Below are 14,166 nucleotides of genomic sequence, written 5' to 3'. Positions count from 1 at the left end.
ATTGGTCAGCGTTGTTGCGGGGCGGGGCGATCCGGCGAGCGGCGGTTGGCCGGGCGCGGGCGGGACCGTGGGCGGTACCGGGGGCGGGACCGGGGGCCCGGGCGCTGCGTCTGGCGGGAGCCGCCCGAGCCATGGCGGGGTGGGGGTCGTTCTACCGGGGCGAGGGGCTGGAGGAGGAGGAGGAGCAGCAGGAAGAGGAGGAAGGGTCTGAGGCGGTCGGTAAGGGCCCCCTACCCCCTCACGGAGGGCAGATCGGGGCCCACTGCCTGCTTTCCAGGCTCCGCGGGCGGCGGAGGGGCCGCTGCTAAAACTGTTTCCCTCCGTTCCGTAGCGGACCAGAGGGTTTCGGGCCGGGACAGCCTCATCTTCTTGGTGGATGCCTCCAAGGCTATGTTCGAGTCCGACGGAGAGGCAGAGACTCCTTTCGACATGACCATCCAGGTAGGGATGGATAAACTGCTAATGGCTAAGGCAAGACTTTCACACACACTCCTTTCTGAAAACTACTTTCTTGTAATTTTGACCTGGGTGCGTTTTTTTCAGTGCATCCGGACTGTGTATACCAGCAAAATTATCAGCAGTGACAGGGACCTGTTAAGTGTTGTGTTCTATGGTACAGAAAACAACAAGAATTCAGCAGATTTCAAGCACGTTTATGTTCTCCAGGAGCTGGACAATCCAGGTAAAGTGGTATGAAGATTGTGTAAAAAGAGGGAGCAAGGAAATTGGTGTAGTAACATTGTCAGTAGTTGATCTCTAGAAGATCAGAGAGCTATCAGGTAAGTTCTTACTGAAATCTACTGTTGGTGGTGGGGCTAGATTTAGATATTTTTTGAAAGCTTAGAAAATTCACGAGAGCCTAGTGTTTTCTCTTAGAGTTGGTTCAGATCCTTTTCTATATCTTTTCTTATATTTTAATGTGGTGGCTTCACTTGCTGTCTGCTAAAGCTTAAGAGTACCTCAACAGAACTCTTGAATGTCCATCAGAAAAGTATGTGTCCATGTTAAGGCACCATGGATTCCAGCTGATGGAGAATATCACCAAATGGCTGAGGTTGGATGGATTTTGGAGGTCATCTTGTCCAGCCCTCCTGTTCAAGCAGTGTCAGCTAGAGCAGGTGGTTCAATGTGGTAGCCTGTTTGGAGTGTTCCATCTCTTATTTCTGTAATAAATTCTGCAATTCTTGAATTTTGCTCTTTCGTTTTCTTAAGATTACATACCATCTGCTTGATAACAAGTGCTGGTTGCTGAATTGGAAAGGCAGTAGGAGAAGTGCAAAGAATACATGCTAGTGGTGACAGATTGTTTTACAGTTGAGAGTCTTCTGGGGGAATTTTGTCTACAACTTTTCATAGCAGCCTTTATCTCTGAGGATGTTTGATTTAATTTTCTTTACTAGGGGTTGCAGGTTTAACGACACAGGGGCTTCTCCTGAAAGAATTGCACCTTGTCCTATTTTCAGAATTTATTACAATAGAGACCTGATAGGACTGCCTTAGGTTCTTCTCCCTTTTCTGGCAGACCTATTCACTGCCTTATAGGTCTTGCTTTTTCATTTTCCTCCTTCTTCCTTGCTTGTCCTTTCTCCTATGTTAGAGGCAGTAGCCTCGTCATGAGGATAAAAACAGCACAGGTGAAAGGTGGGTGTTGTTCTGATGCCTTGTGAGGCTACCTAGAACAGAGGCTGGATGGTGTTAAAGGAATAAAGTAGGTATTTATTGAAGCCTTCAAAGGATACACGTGGATCAGTACAAGAGCCTGGCCATGGTTCCACCCAAGATGGATGCCTGATCACAAGGTTTCACACTTTTATAAGTTTTGGTCCATTTACATATTGGGGTTAATTGTGCAATTTCGGCTTCAAGTTATGAAGTCCCATCCTCCCAGATGGCTCTTCTCAATTTGCTGTTGTTTACGATTTTTGGGCCTGAAGCTGCAATGATGTCCTTGGTTCTCAGGCTGGAAAAGAATTGTTTTGTCTAACTGCCTTGTGAAGAGAACTTGCTAACTCTTTATATGAAATTCAGAGTTATATACCAATGTAGTACAGAAGCTACAAAATACGAAAGCTAAAACTTAAGGCATCAGTTCAAAAGGAATAGAATTGTGTATTTGCTGCTCCTGGAGAGCAGTCCTCTGGAGAAGAAAGAGATGCTATAGGTGATTTTTATGGAGTATGTAATTATGAACATTCGCATTAAAGAACAGATGAAGAGATGAAAATAAAATAGTAGAGGGAGAGGAAAATACTTGCAAATGAAAATTTTTAAGTGCTATAGAGCTTAAGTGAAGGACAAAGGAAGACGCTCTGCAGAATGCAGTGGCTGAAAATGAAAGCTTGTCTCGCATTGCAGAGTATCAGAAGAAAACAGAATCTGCTGTTAGGTGGGAAAAGGAGTCCTAGCTGGGTTGAAGTAATCCTCAGAGCTGCAACAAGGCTGTGGACGCCTGACCTGAATGTTGCTGTGCTCAGCGTGGTGATCTGTGGGCTTCATCTCACCTTTCTGTGCATTCTCTCTGATGTGAGGCACAAGGAAGGAGGAGGAGGAGCTCTCCACCTTCCCAGCTTGCTGTGGAGATGCAGGATGCATTTCAGGCTCCTCTTCTGTGGTGGTGCAGTAGTCTGCTGTGCCTCTGCGGCAGGTGCAGTTTGCTGCCTTTGCTGCTGAGCACTTGGCATTCAGTGGAGGAGGTTTGCAATACTTTGATCCCTGTCATTTTTACTTCCCCACAGAAAGAGCCCACACTGGTGCCAGGGTATTTTGTATCCTCTTGCCCTAGCAGGTGCTTTCTGTGGTAACTGGCTTGTGATTTTGCAGATGTTAGGCCATGCTGGACAATTTTCTCAGCCAGGTGTTGGAAGGACGCTACCACAGAGGTACTTGGGGAGCATTCCTTGGATGTGAGCTGCAAGGGAGCCCTGGTGTATACTTAGAAGAGCTCATGGTACTTCTGTCAGTATTTCTAATGCCTGTGAATGCTGTTGCCCCTCTAGGTGCGAAGCGTGTTCTAGAGCTGGACCAGTACAGGGGAGACGAAGGACGGGCACTTTTCCGGGAGAGCTTTGGCCACAGCGCTGACTATTCCCTGGGTGAAGCGCTCTGGGCCTGCTCGAACCTCTTCAGTGACGTCCGAGTCAGGCTGAGCCATAAGAGGATCATGCTCTTCACCAACGAGGATGACCCTCATGCCAATGACAGTGCTAAAGCCAAGCTGGCCAGGACCAGAGCTGGTGATCTGAGAGACACAGGTCATTATTCCCACTTTTCATTTTAGACACAATAAACGTGATGAATCTTTGCAGCAGATGTTATCTGCATTGCTGGTTTGTGATGGAAAAAGATGTAAAATCGTCAGAACTGGGGAATGTTTCTGAGAGTTTCTAAGCCAGAAATTTTGTATCTAATCTAAATCAGAATATATGTTTTCTGATCTGGTATCCGGTAGCTAGCACTTGTTTTCTAGGATCACTTTCTAGTTTGATAGCATAAATGGGGACATGCCAGGGCCGAGAAAATAAACTTTTTTTTTTGTTACTGTATAATTTTCCAGGAAGGGAATAATAACATCAAGTTAACACAAAATTACTTTAATGGTTCCATTCTGAATTAGCTGAAGGACTGAGCCTGAGCTCAGAGAGTAGGCAGCATTAGTTCAACTGTGTAACTGAGGTAACCAGTGTTTTTGGAATTCAGGAGATGTCCTGGATCTAGAAGCTGTGAGGCTTCCCTAATCCATTAGCCGCTATAATTAAAGAAAAGGGGATTTTCTGAACTTGTTACTCCCCTCTATGCCTGAGGTAGGATTATATTTTATAGGAGCTTATCAGAGTAATTTCCTATTCAATGCTGTCCAAATTCTTAATTAAACAGGAAACATTTTCTATTCTGCATTGTTTTGACTGAAGTAAAAGAATGTGTTTTGCCTCTTGCCCTAGAATCACCCCTTTCTCCAGAATATTTCACACCTTGTACAGATGACAATTTGGAGCTTATTCTTACGTAAATAATTTGCGTAGATAGAGAAATCTGAGAGTGCTGAGATACATGCTGATACAAGAAAAAAGTAGTTTCTTATGCTGCTCTGATATCTTCCATTGTTTCTAGGTATCATCTTGGACTTGATGCACTTGAAGAAGCCTGGAGGGTTTGATATCTCTCTGTTCTACAGGGATATTATAAATGTAGCAGAGGATGAGGACCTTGGGATCCATCCTAAAGAGTCAGAGAAACTGGAACATCTCATGAAGAAAGTACGAGCAAAGGAGACAAGGAAACGGGCTTTAGTCAGGTTCGTGCCTAGTTATGATACATCATTCAGCAGGGGCACCTGATGTTATTTTCAGACTGCATCTCATTTTCCTCTTCTGGAATGATTGGTCTTTAAAAGCATCAGTACTTACATTCCTCAATCTTAATTCTTTAGTCCAAGATTGGTGTTTCTTCTGTAGTTTCCAAGGATATTTGTGGATAAGAAGAGCAGAGGACCTCTTCTTTCTTCTGTGTGATGTATTCTGTATTGATCTTGGCCTGAAATGATAATTTGCTAAAAAATTACATAATTGCCAAGTACTTATCTAAAAAGCTGCAACATAAAAAATAGTTTATAGTGAGATCTCATTGAAATTAGGCTCTTCTTGCCAATACTAACTTTAAAGAAGTCATCTGAATGTGAATGCTAGGGGTTTTTTTCTGTTATTAATAGTCATATGTTGCCAGTCTGTCTAGGTATTTGGCATGGATTCACACAGCCTTGATATTTCTAATCTCCTACTAAAAGATTAGAGATACTTAAGAGAGATTACAGGGATCTTGACAAAGCAGATAGAAAGTATTTTTGGAATCACATGCTCCGTAACAGTTGTATTTTTAGGGAGTGAGTTCATAGCAGAATGATGTGGAAGCACAGTAAGGGAATGAACTTCAAGGCCTAATGTCTTTTTTCCAATAAATATTTATAAAGTATCCCAACCTGAGCTGTTGTCACTAGCATTCTTGTTCCTGCTTGCAGGTTTATTTTCTTTTCTGGGAATGTTCCTCAAGTTTTCTAATAGCTGGGGAGGAAGAATCCCATACCAGTGATACGTTTTACAAGAGAGGAAGTAGTATTTGTAGTAACTCACTGTTCTGCTCTCATAACTTTAAGATTATTTCTATTTTTAAACTTTTGCATCTGATTTTTTCTCTAATGTCTGATTTATAATTTTTCTTAACTCTTGGTATTGTTTTTCTTAGTGGGTTTTTTGGGGGAGTATTTTGCCTTCTGTGCAAACAGTTATGAGAATTCATGGACATTGCAATGAGCATAATTGGGGTACCCAAATGGGGACTTGTCCTGTGCTCTGATTGAGCATAGCTGCCCTTCAGTGAAAAAAAGGTCAAAGGAATATGGTAAATTACTTATGTTTAGATAACTTTTATGACGAGAAATGATGATATTACAAGAATATTTTTATTCAGGAGAGATTATGACTCAAGTGATAGTATGTGATTTTGGGGGAGGAGAACAGGAGAAGGTAAAAGGAAATAACTTACATGAGGAGGTGATTTTCTTCTGCAGTAGTAATTTTTCAGGAATCTCAATTCTGTATCTGCTTTTTTACACAGGCTAAATCTGCATCTGGGCAAAGATGTGGTGCTTTCTGTTGGTGTTTACAACCTAATTCAAAAAGCTTATAAGCCACTTCCAGTGAAGCTTTATCGGGAAACTAATGAACCAGTTAAAATCAAAACAAGGATGTTTAGTGGAAAAACAGGCAGCTTGCTCTTGCCAAGTGACACTAAAAGGGCTCAGGTAACATATTGATTATGTGCCTGTTTTTTCCTGTCTCTGTGATGTGTGAGGGAGATGCCAATTCCTTTGCTGCTTTTGTTTGTATTGCACTTTCAAGATGAGATACAGAAATATTTGCATCTGTATGCACCTGGGACAGGCTGGTCACTGTTGTGAGCTCTGCAGGGTGAGAATAGGTTGTCTCCCTGGCTTGACTGTCATGGGAAGGCATAGCTGCTGGTGGAAATGCTGTCAGGAACACAGGTCATTTCTTTCTGTAAGGCAGGTTGAGGTTATCAGAGCCTGACCTTGAGTGACCCTGTGCCATTGCTGCTGCTGGCAACTTTTGATTCGTTAGGAACAGATTTGGTCCATTTTGTTAAACATACAAGTGTGAATCACAGGAGATTTGGAGCCATTTTCCAAACAAAAGGCATGTTACCTTTGGAGTTTTTGTATAAATTTTTATTTGTTTTGCCTTCCTGCTTGATAGATTGGCTGATGTAAATTGAGTGTCACATTGTGACCAGGCACAGCTTTATTTCAGAACAGGTTATGTAGTTGCTAGGTATACTGTCACAAGTGTGCTTCGTGTCTTCTTCCATGTTAACAGCTCTTAAAGTTGTTGTCTTAAAATGGAGTATTTAGTCTATTTATAGATATTAGTCTATTGAAATAAAAGTATAGGACATAAACAGAAAGCTGAATATTAAGCCCTGATGTCTACCTTCAACAGTTGAACTATAATAAATCCATAATTTGATTTTTTGATGCATGAGTAGTGCTACAGAAACATTGTTTCTCAGTCTCTATTTCTGCCAGGAGCAGATAGCTGACATGCATCTGCTGAAGCAAGTTTACAATTGGACAGCACCTCTGAAAAAGTCTGGTACAACCCAGCCCAGAGCAAGACTCACAAAACCAGATCAGATTGCTCAGGGCTTTTTTGGGACAGCTCTGAAGGACTCCAGAGATGAGATGTGACAGCCTCTCTGTATCAGGGCTTAGCCATTTTCTTAGAAAAGGGAATTTTGCTTATGTTCAGGTAGAATTTCCCTTGGGATAATGGTCACAGACTGTCACTTGCCATTTCAGTGTGCACTGCTCATGCAGGTTTACACTGTCTTGTCTATAACCTTCTTTAAAGTAGTGGAACACAGCAATTGCATCCACTTCCTGCCCTGTCCTGCCTCCTGTTCCTCTTTTTTTTTATGCTGGCAGCCCTGTCATCTGCTCTTCCCTGGTTTAGACATACGGAAACCGACAGATTGTGCTGGAGAAAGAGGAAACTGAAGAATTAAAACAGTTTGATTCTCCAGGTTTGTTTCTGATTGGCTTCAAACCACTTTCAATGCTAAAACAGCACCACCATATCAGGTGCTCCCAGTTCATCTATCCTGAGGAGTCCCTGGTGAGAGGTAAGCAAAGATGGCAAAGAAGATTTATCACCTTGCATTAGTGTAACCTGCTGATTCATCGTGTGTTTGAGTGAGGATCATTGAGTGTAAAAGCTTTGTCTAACTTAAAAATTTGCTAATGCTAAGTGTGGGAATCCAGAGCTTCCCTCTGGCTGCCCTGGAGGGCCTGGGACCCTGGCAGGGTGTCAGGAACCCCCCTGTACAGAGCCCCGAGAGACACTGTCTCTGATCTCTGTCCATGGAAAAGAGTTTTCAATCTTACAGGATGAATTACAAGCTCTGAGTGTTTGATATAAGTAATAATTAAGTGTGGCACAGGTGCAAAAGTAAAATTGTAGGATTCTAGATTAGGGGTTCAAAAGACAAAATGGAAGAAATTGGGTGTGTCTTGTCCTTTTTCTCCTTCTTCATGCCCTCCATGTTCCACTGTAGTGTTGGCATTTTTCTATTGGTTTAGGCTGGGGACACACTGTTCAACATAGGTGACAGATATTGGCACATTATTTTAAATATAGCACACGTAGTTTCTGGTATATAATGTTTGTAACATCCCACTGGGGGCAGAGCCCCGCACGCTGCCCTGCAGGACAGAGCTGCGGCAGGGCAGCAGAACATGTTAGATATAAGCAAGAATAAACAACCTGGAAAACAGCACAGATGAATTATGGCTTCTTCTTTGGCAACGGGGCAGAAAGACAGAGACTTTTTACAATCTCGGAATCATCAATACCACAGATTTCAACAGCTAAGAAGAACTGTATTAACGTTTATTGCCCCTCTCAGCTGCAGATATTTCTTGTTTTCTTTTATAGCAGAACAGCCAATTGTACGTCATGTTTATCCATCATGACAAGCAGCAAATTTAGCCATGCAGATGTAGTCACAAAGTACTTGTTTTAGCCATTCATGAAAGTGAAGGATCCTAGTGCCTGACAAGAGAGTAAAGATAGTTTAAAAAGCCCAGACAAAACCAACCAATAACAAAAAAAATAACAGCCTAAATCCCAAACCAGGGGAGATAATTGTTGATTTTAAGTCCATATCAGCTAGGAGTAGAAACATGATACTCAGGAAGTATAGTTGAATAACAGCACTTTATAGGCTTGTAAAGAGAGAAGGCAAGGACATTTAGAACTGCTTATTTTTTCCTTTTTATAGGTATACACACATCTGTTTATATAGAAATATATCCCAATCTGCAGTAGTAAGAAAAAACCTTTAGCTCTTTGGTCTAGCAGTGGATAAAGAGGGCGGAGTTATGACCAAAGGCTTTGCAGTGTCTGACGAAAGAAGAACCTAATGTTTGCTTCTCTAACTGCAGTTTTCTGGCTCAACCATGTTCTTTATATGTCAGTCTTTCCCTGACCACCATGTCTGAGGCAAATGTGTGCCTCAGGAAGAGTACTGAAGTCTGAATTCTTAGTGTGTTACTTCCACAAAAGGTCTATTATGTGCTTCTATTGTGATGTCCCACCAAACAAAAATAGACTTTGTAGATAAAATTTCACAGTATTCCATTACTGAGATGGCAGTGATTTCACTTCTTCCACCAGAACTCTCACTGCTAGTCAGGAGAGACTCACTAACATTGTCCATTTTGAGTCTTTTCCCTTCCAAATTTTGCTTTGTACCTCCACAATAATGCAAGGATTTCAAAGAAATCGCAGGTTTTGAAACTGTAATATCTAGGGTTATTTTCTAGAATAAAGGAGCAAAGCTGTCAGTCTGACCAATCCACTATTTCCTTTGCAGGCAGTACAACGCTGTTTAATGCCCTATTGATCAGGTGCTTGGAGAGGGCAATGATGATGCTGTGTAGGTACACCCCTCGCCGGAACGTCCCTCCTCGCTTTGTGGCCCTGGTTCCCCAGGAGGAAGAGCTGGATGAGCAGAAAGTGCAGATGACCCCTCCAGGTATGGGAAGAGATGCCACCTTTCCCTGTATGATTTGATATAGTCAGTGTAATGGCGTCCTGTATTGAGGGAAAATAGTCTCAGTGCTACCCTCCCTTAAAACTAAGAAAAATGCTTTCCAACATTCCTTTTCTTCAGTTTTGTCAGTGTAAACATCTGATATTGAATCTATTTTTAAAGCCCCGGTTGCATCAGTGCTTGTTCAGGTATGACCTGGCTATGGTGTTTTCCCTGCCTTCTGCCTTTTTTAGCAGAGTCAAATAACTGATGTGGAAATGAAAAGCCTTTTTTTCCTCTGTTTGAAGACTAGACAGAATGTCTTTTCTCGAATTATGTTGTATCCTTGAATAGATTGTAATGTATTAAATAATTGTCTCACATATAGTGAGCCTCATGCCATGTCAGACGAGTGGGGAATGATTAGGGAGCAGATTCTTGCTATTTTGCATTTTCTCACATCTAAGTGCAAAAACATCTTCTGGGAGAATGTGAAGTAGGGAAGTAACACTGCTTGTGTACTAAGTAATGTATTTCAGAATAATATGGGCAATAAATTGATTTTTAAAGAAATCTTTTTCAAGCTCAGACCCAGTAAGAAGTGAGAGAGATGGAGTAGCTGATGTTCTGCATATAAAGCAAGTCATTGGTATCCAACTTGGAGCTAAGAATTTAGTCTGAATGTCTTTCACAAAGCCATTAGAGATGTTGGTAACAAACACTGAGATTGGGATTGAGTGTTGTGCTGTAGGCACTTGGAAGTATTACGGATTGCTGTTGTTAACAACAAAACAAGTAGTTAGTTTGGAGTCATCAGACCTCGATAATACCACTCTTAGTTTTCTATAAATTATTTTGAGACCATTTTTTTCTATAAATGATTTTGAGACCAATTATTTCTGTGTAACTGTTGTCTTCCTCCCTCTCTTCTGTACAGGTTTCCACTTGATTTTTCTACCCTATGCAGATGACAAACGTAATGTTGATTTTACAGAAAATGTGCCGGCCAGCCAAGAGCAGGTAGACAAAATGAAGGAAATAATTCAGAAGCTGCGGTTCAAATACAGGTACCTGGAGATAAATAGGGTACAGGGAGTGGCATGGGGAAAAAAGCACAACCATTGCTCGCTCTGTTGAATGCGTTGTTCAGCTGTGGTGTTCCTGAGATCAGATTTTCATGTATTTTGATAGAAATTGCTTCTCTTTGCAGTAGCTTTGTTCAAACTTTATTCTTAATCATTCTGGATACCCAGGCACCACAATGCTTTATGTAGCATGTTCTGGAGTTCTTTGTAGAATTGCTCTTGTTCTCCGGGCTGTTGTCATTTGTTGCAGAGGTATCACATTTTATTGTGGTTCTGCCACTCTACAGCAGATCAGACCCAGATCATTTAAATTAGAGCACTTTAGAAAGAAGAGTTAGGCCTTTTTTTCATTATAGCTGGAATAAATGCTATGAAATACTTTCATGGGAGATTTTTTTCCTAGATATGTGAAGCCACCATAACTATACTTAAAGTATAATGCCACTATCTCCTTTTGCTTCATACAGCTTTCTGACTCTCAGACAGCTTTCTTATGTGGTTGATGCATGACAGGATAGTGATTCAACAAATAAATTGCAAAGAGGAAAAGCAGTTCTGATACGATGGATTATTGTGTGGCAAAGAGGGAAGTTTTATTCTGACATAAGTTGGTGGTAGATCTTAAGTGTTTTGTCTGTCTTCTTGGCAGCATGCATTGACATTTTGGGGGATTCTTGGCAGGGCTGACAGCTTTGAGAACCCAGTTTTGCAGCAGCACTTCAGGAATTTGGAGGCTTTGGCGCTGGATATGATGGAACCAGAACAAGCTGAGGATCTTACAAGTGAGAGCTATTTGCGGGTGTGAAGGGAGGCAGGGTAGGGGACTGGTGACTTTGTTATAAATCAAATATGTGCTACTACAAACCCAAATGTCTCTTAAAAAATATTTCAGTTGTGTGCAGTTTCACTATGTAGGATTCTAGATGTGTCCATTCTGAAATCCTGAAACCTTATTTTCTATTGCTGTCACTTTTAAGGTAAAGAAAAAGATGCTCACTTTACCATGTAAAATTAAAATTGAATCACCTTTTTCCTATGGTGAGAAATATTTTCTCTGAAATTCCTCTCTTCAAGATTCCCATTAATATTTCAGTGTGATAAATGGGCTGAATGAAGAGAATTATTCTGCTGGGGGCAGTGCTGACACCTAGTGACTGGGAGAGTTTGTGTGTGTCTTGTATAATCACAGAGTGGGAGGAAGGGAGGGGAGGGAAGGGACCACAGTGGGTCATCTGGTCCAACCTCCCTGCTCAAGCAGGTTTATCCTACAGCACATTGCACAGGGCTAGTTCCAGATAGTTCTTCAATTATTTCTCCTGCGAGGGATACTCTACAACCTCTGTGGGTGACCTGTTTCAGTGCTCAGTCACATTCCCAGTAAAGTTCTCATGTTTAGATGGCTCTTCCTGTGCTTCAGTTTCTGCCCATTGCCTCTTTTCCTGTTTCTTGGCAGCACCGGGAGCCTGGCACTATACTCTTGACACCCTCCCTTCAGATACTTAGATGAGGTTCCCCTCTCAGTCATCTCTTCTGGAGGCTAAACAGTTCCTTCAGACTTTCCTCATAAGGAAGCTGTTTCACTCCTTTAATTATCTTTGTTCTGTGCTGGACCCATTCCAGGAGCTCCATATCTCTCTTGTACTGGGGAGCCCAGAACTGGACACAGCATTCCAGATGTCCAAACTTTTGATATTACCAAGAGCTGTAAACTTCTCATTTGGGAGTATTGTATCACAAATATTTGCATTTTTGCATGCTTGCAGGACACTTGTAGACTAGTTATTACAGAAGCACAGTTGTGTCTGGTGATGTTACAGAAAAACAGTCAGACTTGTTAGCATCAATGCAGCTTTGAGAAGCAGGTGTTCTTTATTACAGTGCTGGATGCATGGGGGGATATCTCCACTAAAATTGTGCATCTCTAAAACAGAAAAAGCTGTTTATGTAGGTTTTCTCAGAAGAAACATACATGTGGGTGATAATTTCCCCAAAATCATTAACATGTGTTAGTTCCCCTTTGTGCACACATTCTTCTGTCCCGGGGGGTCTCTGGTGGTTGTAGTGCTTGATGAACTGGTGTTATATCCCAATACAGAGTGAAGTTGGCATACCTAAGCTAGTTCATATTTTGTGAGTTTTTTCTTGTTGAATGTTTAACATGATCCTACAAAATAAAGTATTGTGTGGTTCCATACACTAATGTTTTTGAGAATGAGCACTGTATTTTTCCCACCAGGTGAGCTGATAGTTCATCTGGCAGTAGGGATGGCCTCGTAGACTTTCTTGTGATCACACTGTTTCTGAGAGGGCAAATCTTTATCTTTTGCCAGTGCCAAAGTCTGAGCAGATGAGCCATAGGCTGGGCAACCTGGTGGATGAGTTTAAGCAGCTGGTTTATCCCCCTGACTACAATCCTGATGGGAAGGCTGTAAAGCGAAAACAAGGTATGTAATGGTGGTGCAAACATAGAATATAATGTCTTTATTCTGTTTAGAATCTTCTGTGTTTTCAGTTTGTTTCATAGTTTAAAGAAGCTGCTTGTGCAACAACTGCTGATCTCCATAATTAAGCATTACATCCAGTGTTGATTCTTAGAGGGTAAAGAGTATTGTGGTATCCAGTTGGAGAGTTGCTGGAGTGACAAAATGCAGAGTGAAGTATAGGAAGTAACATGGGTAAATGACTGCAGAATATATAGGTATAGATGTATTATATATGTATAATTTTAGCAACTTTCTGTTCTACAACAGAATAGTAAAATCACTCATGCTTTCAGTTTGTGCTGGTGAGACGTTTATACATGGGCTGTTTAGCAAGTCCAAGATGGGCATCTTAAGGGCTAAATGTGTAAGCAATGCTGAAGTCCATGTGTAATTTGGGAGTCTACAAAAGACTGCATAAAATGAGTGTCAATTAGCTGAGCTCCCTGTGGAATCATTGCATTCTGCTGTCTCAACAAGAATTCCTTAAATTTCATTTGGAGGGTGATGTTTTCATCAGAACACAAAGTTTCATACTTCAGTTAAGATCACTCCTATCAATGAAATACTGCATGACATAGTGATGCCTGTTTTTTAAAAGAAAACATGAAAACTAGGTCTGTGAGTGTGTAGCTGTTAAAGCACCAAGTACTAATGGCCATTAACTATGGTGTGTATAAGAAACATTGATGTCTTTCTAATTTTTAAAATGTTTGTGATCTAAAACGTATCTTTCTAGCTTCTGATGATCAAACTGAGAAGAAGCCCAAGGTAGAAGTCTCAAAAGACGAGCTGCGGAGTCATGTGCAGAAGGGCACTCTGGGCAAGCTCACCGTATCTGTCCTGAAGGATGCATGTAGGTTTTTGAGGTTGAGGTGTGGAAGCAAGAAGCAGGAGCTCGTGGATGCTTTAACTGAATACTTTAATAAGTGCTAAGCTGGAGAGGAAGGCCCTGGTTTACTTCTGTCTGCTTAGAATCTTGATGGTCTTATGTGGGTGCTGTGTCTATTTAATCTTGCTACGAAAGGGATGGCAACTAAATGTTGCTTTGTCTAGTAGTGGAGAAACTTTTTACTTAGTTGTGAAACATCTCTGCAAAGTTGGATTCTGTTGACAGTAGATAAAGGCAGAAAATTTCCCTGTGAACTCAGGTCACCCACTGCACACTGACAGAGTTGTGCCTTGCTGGATTCTTAATAAAAGTTTGGACCTTTTCCTTTGCAACACTGACTGCTGTCTCTGCATCATAAAGATAGCAGAACTCAGTTCAGGGTAAGAAAACACAATGATCTATGTTAATAGCACCACATGAATTTAAGCAGCAGATTGAGCCTGTGTGCTAACAGAGGGTATAAATATGTATTACTCTCCAAAACTGACAGTATCAGTACTAGTAATCAAATTGTGTTCTTTTCTGCCATCACTGTTACAAATACTACCAGCAGATCTTAAAGGAAAAAAAATCATTATTGGGAAGTAGTATCCAATCCCTTGGGCAA

At 41.4% G+C, this 14,166-nt stretch overlaps 1 protein-coding gene across 1 annotated transcript; it reads left to right on the top strand.

Moving 5' to 3' along the window:
• The first annotated feature begins 34 nt into the window (after positions 1–34).
• On the top strand, positions 35–13,891 carry XRCC6 (X-ray repair cross complementing 6). Its single transcript, XM_002197165.7, has 12 exons — positions 35–219; positions 332–441; positions 544–682; positions 2,997–3,251; positions 4,108–4,291; positions 5,608–5,794; positions 7,023–7,191; positions 8,944–9,105; positions 10,040–10,169; positions 10,869–10,969; positions 12,518–12,631; positions 13,407–13,891. The coding sequence occupies exons 1-12, from the start codon at positions 132–134 to the stop codon at positions 13,601–13,603; spliced, it is 1,836 nt and encodes a 611-aa protein (XP_002197201.5). The 5' UTR covers positions 35–131; the 3' UTR covers positions 13,604–13,891.
• The last annotated feature ends 275 nt before the right edge of the window (positions 13,892–14,166 follow it).

This window comes from Taeniopygia guttata, chromosome 1A (genome assembly GCF_048771995.1).
Source record: "Taeniopygia guttata chromosome 1A, bTaeGut7.mat, whole genome shotgun sequence".
NCBI lineage: Eukaryota > Metazoa > Chordata > Aves > Passeriformes > Estrildidae > Taeniopygia > Taeniopygia guttata.
This window is presented reverse-complemented; position numbering and strand designations above follow the sequence as displayed.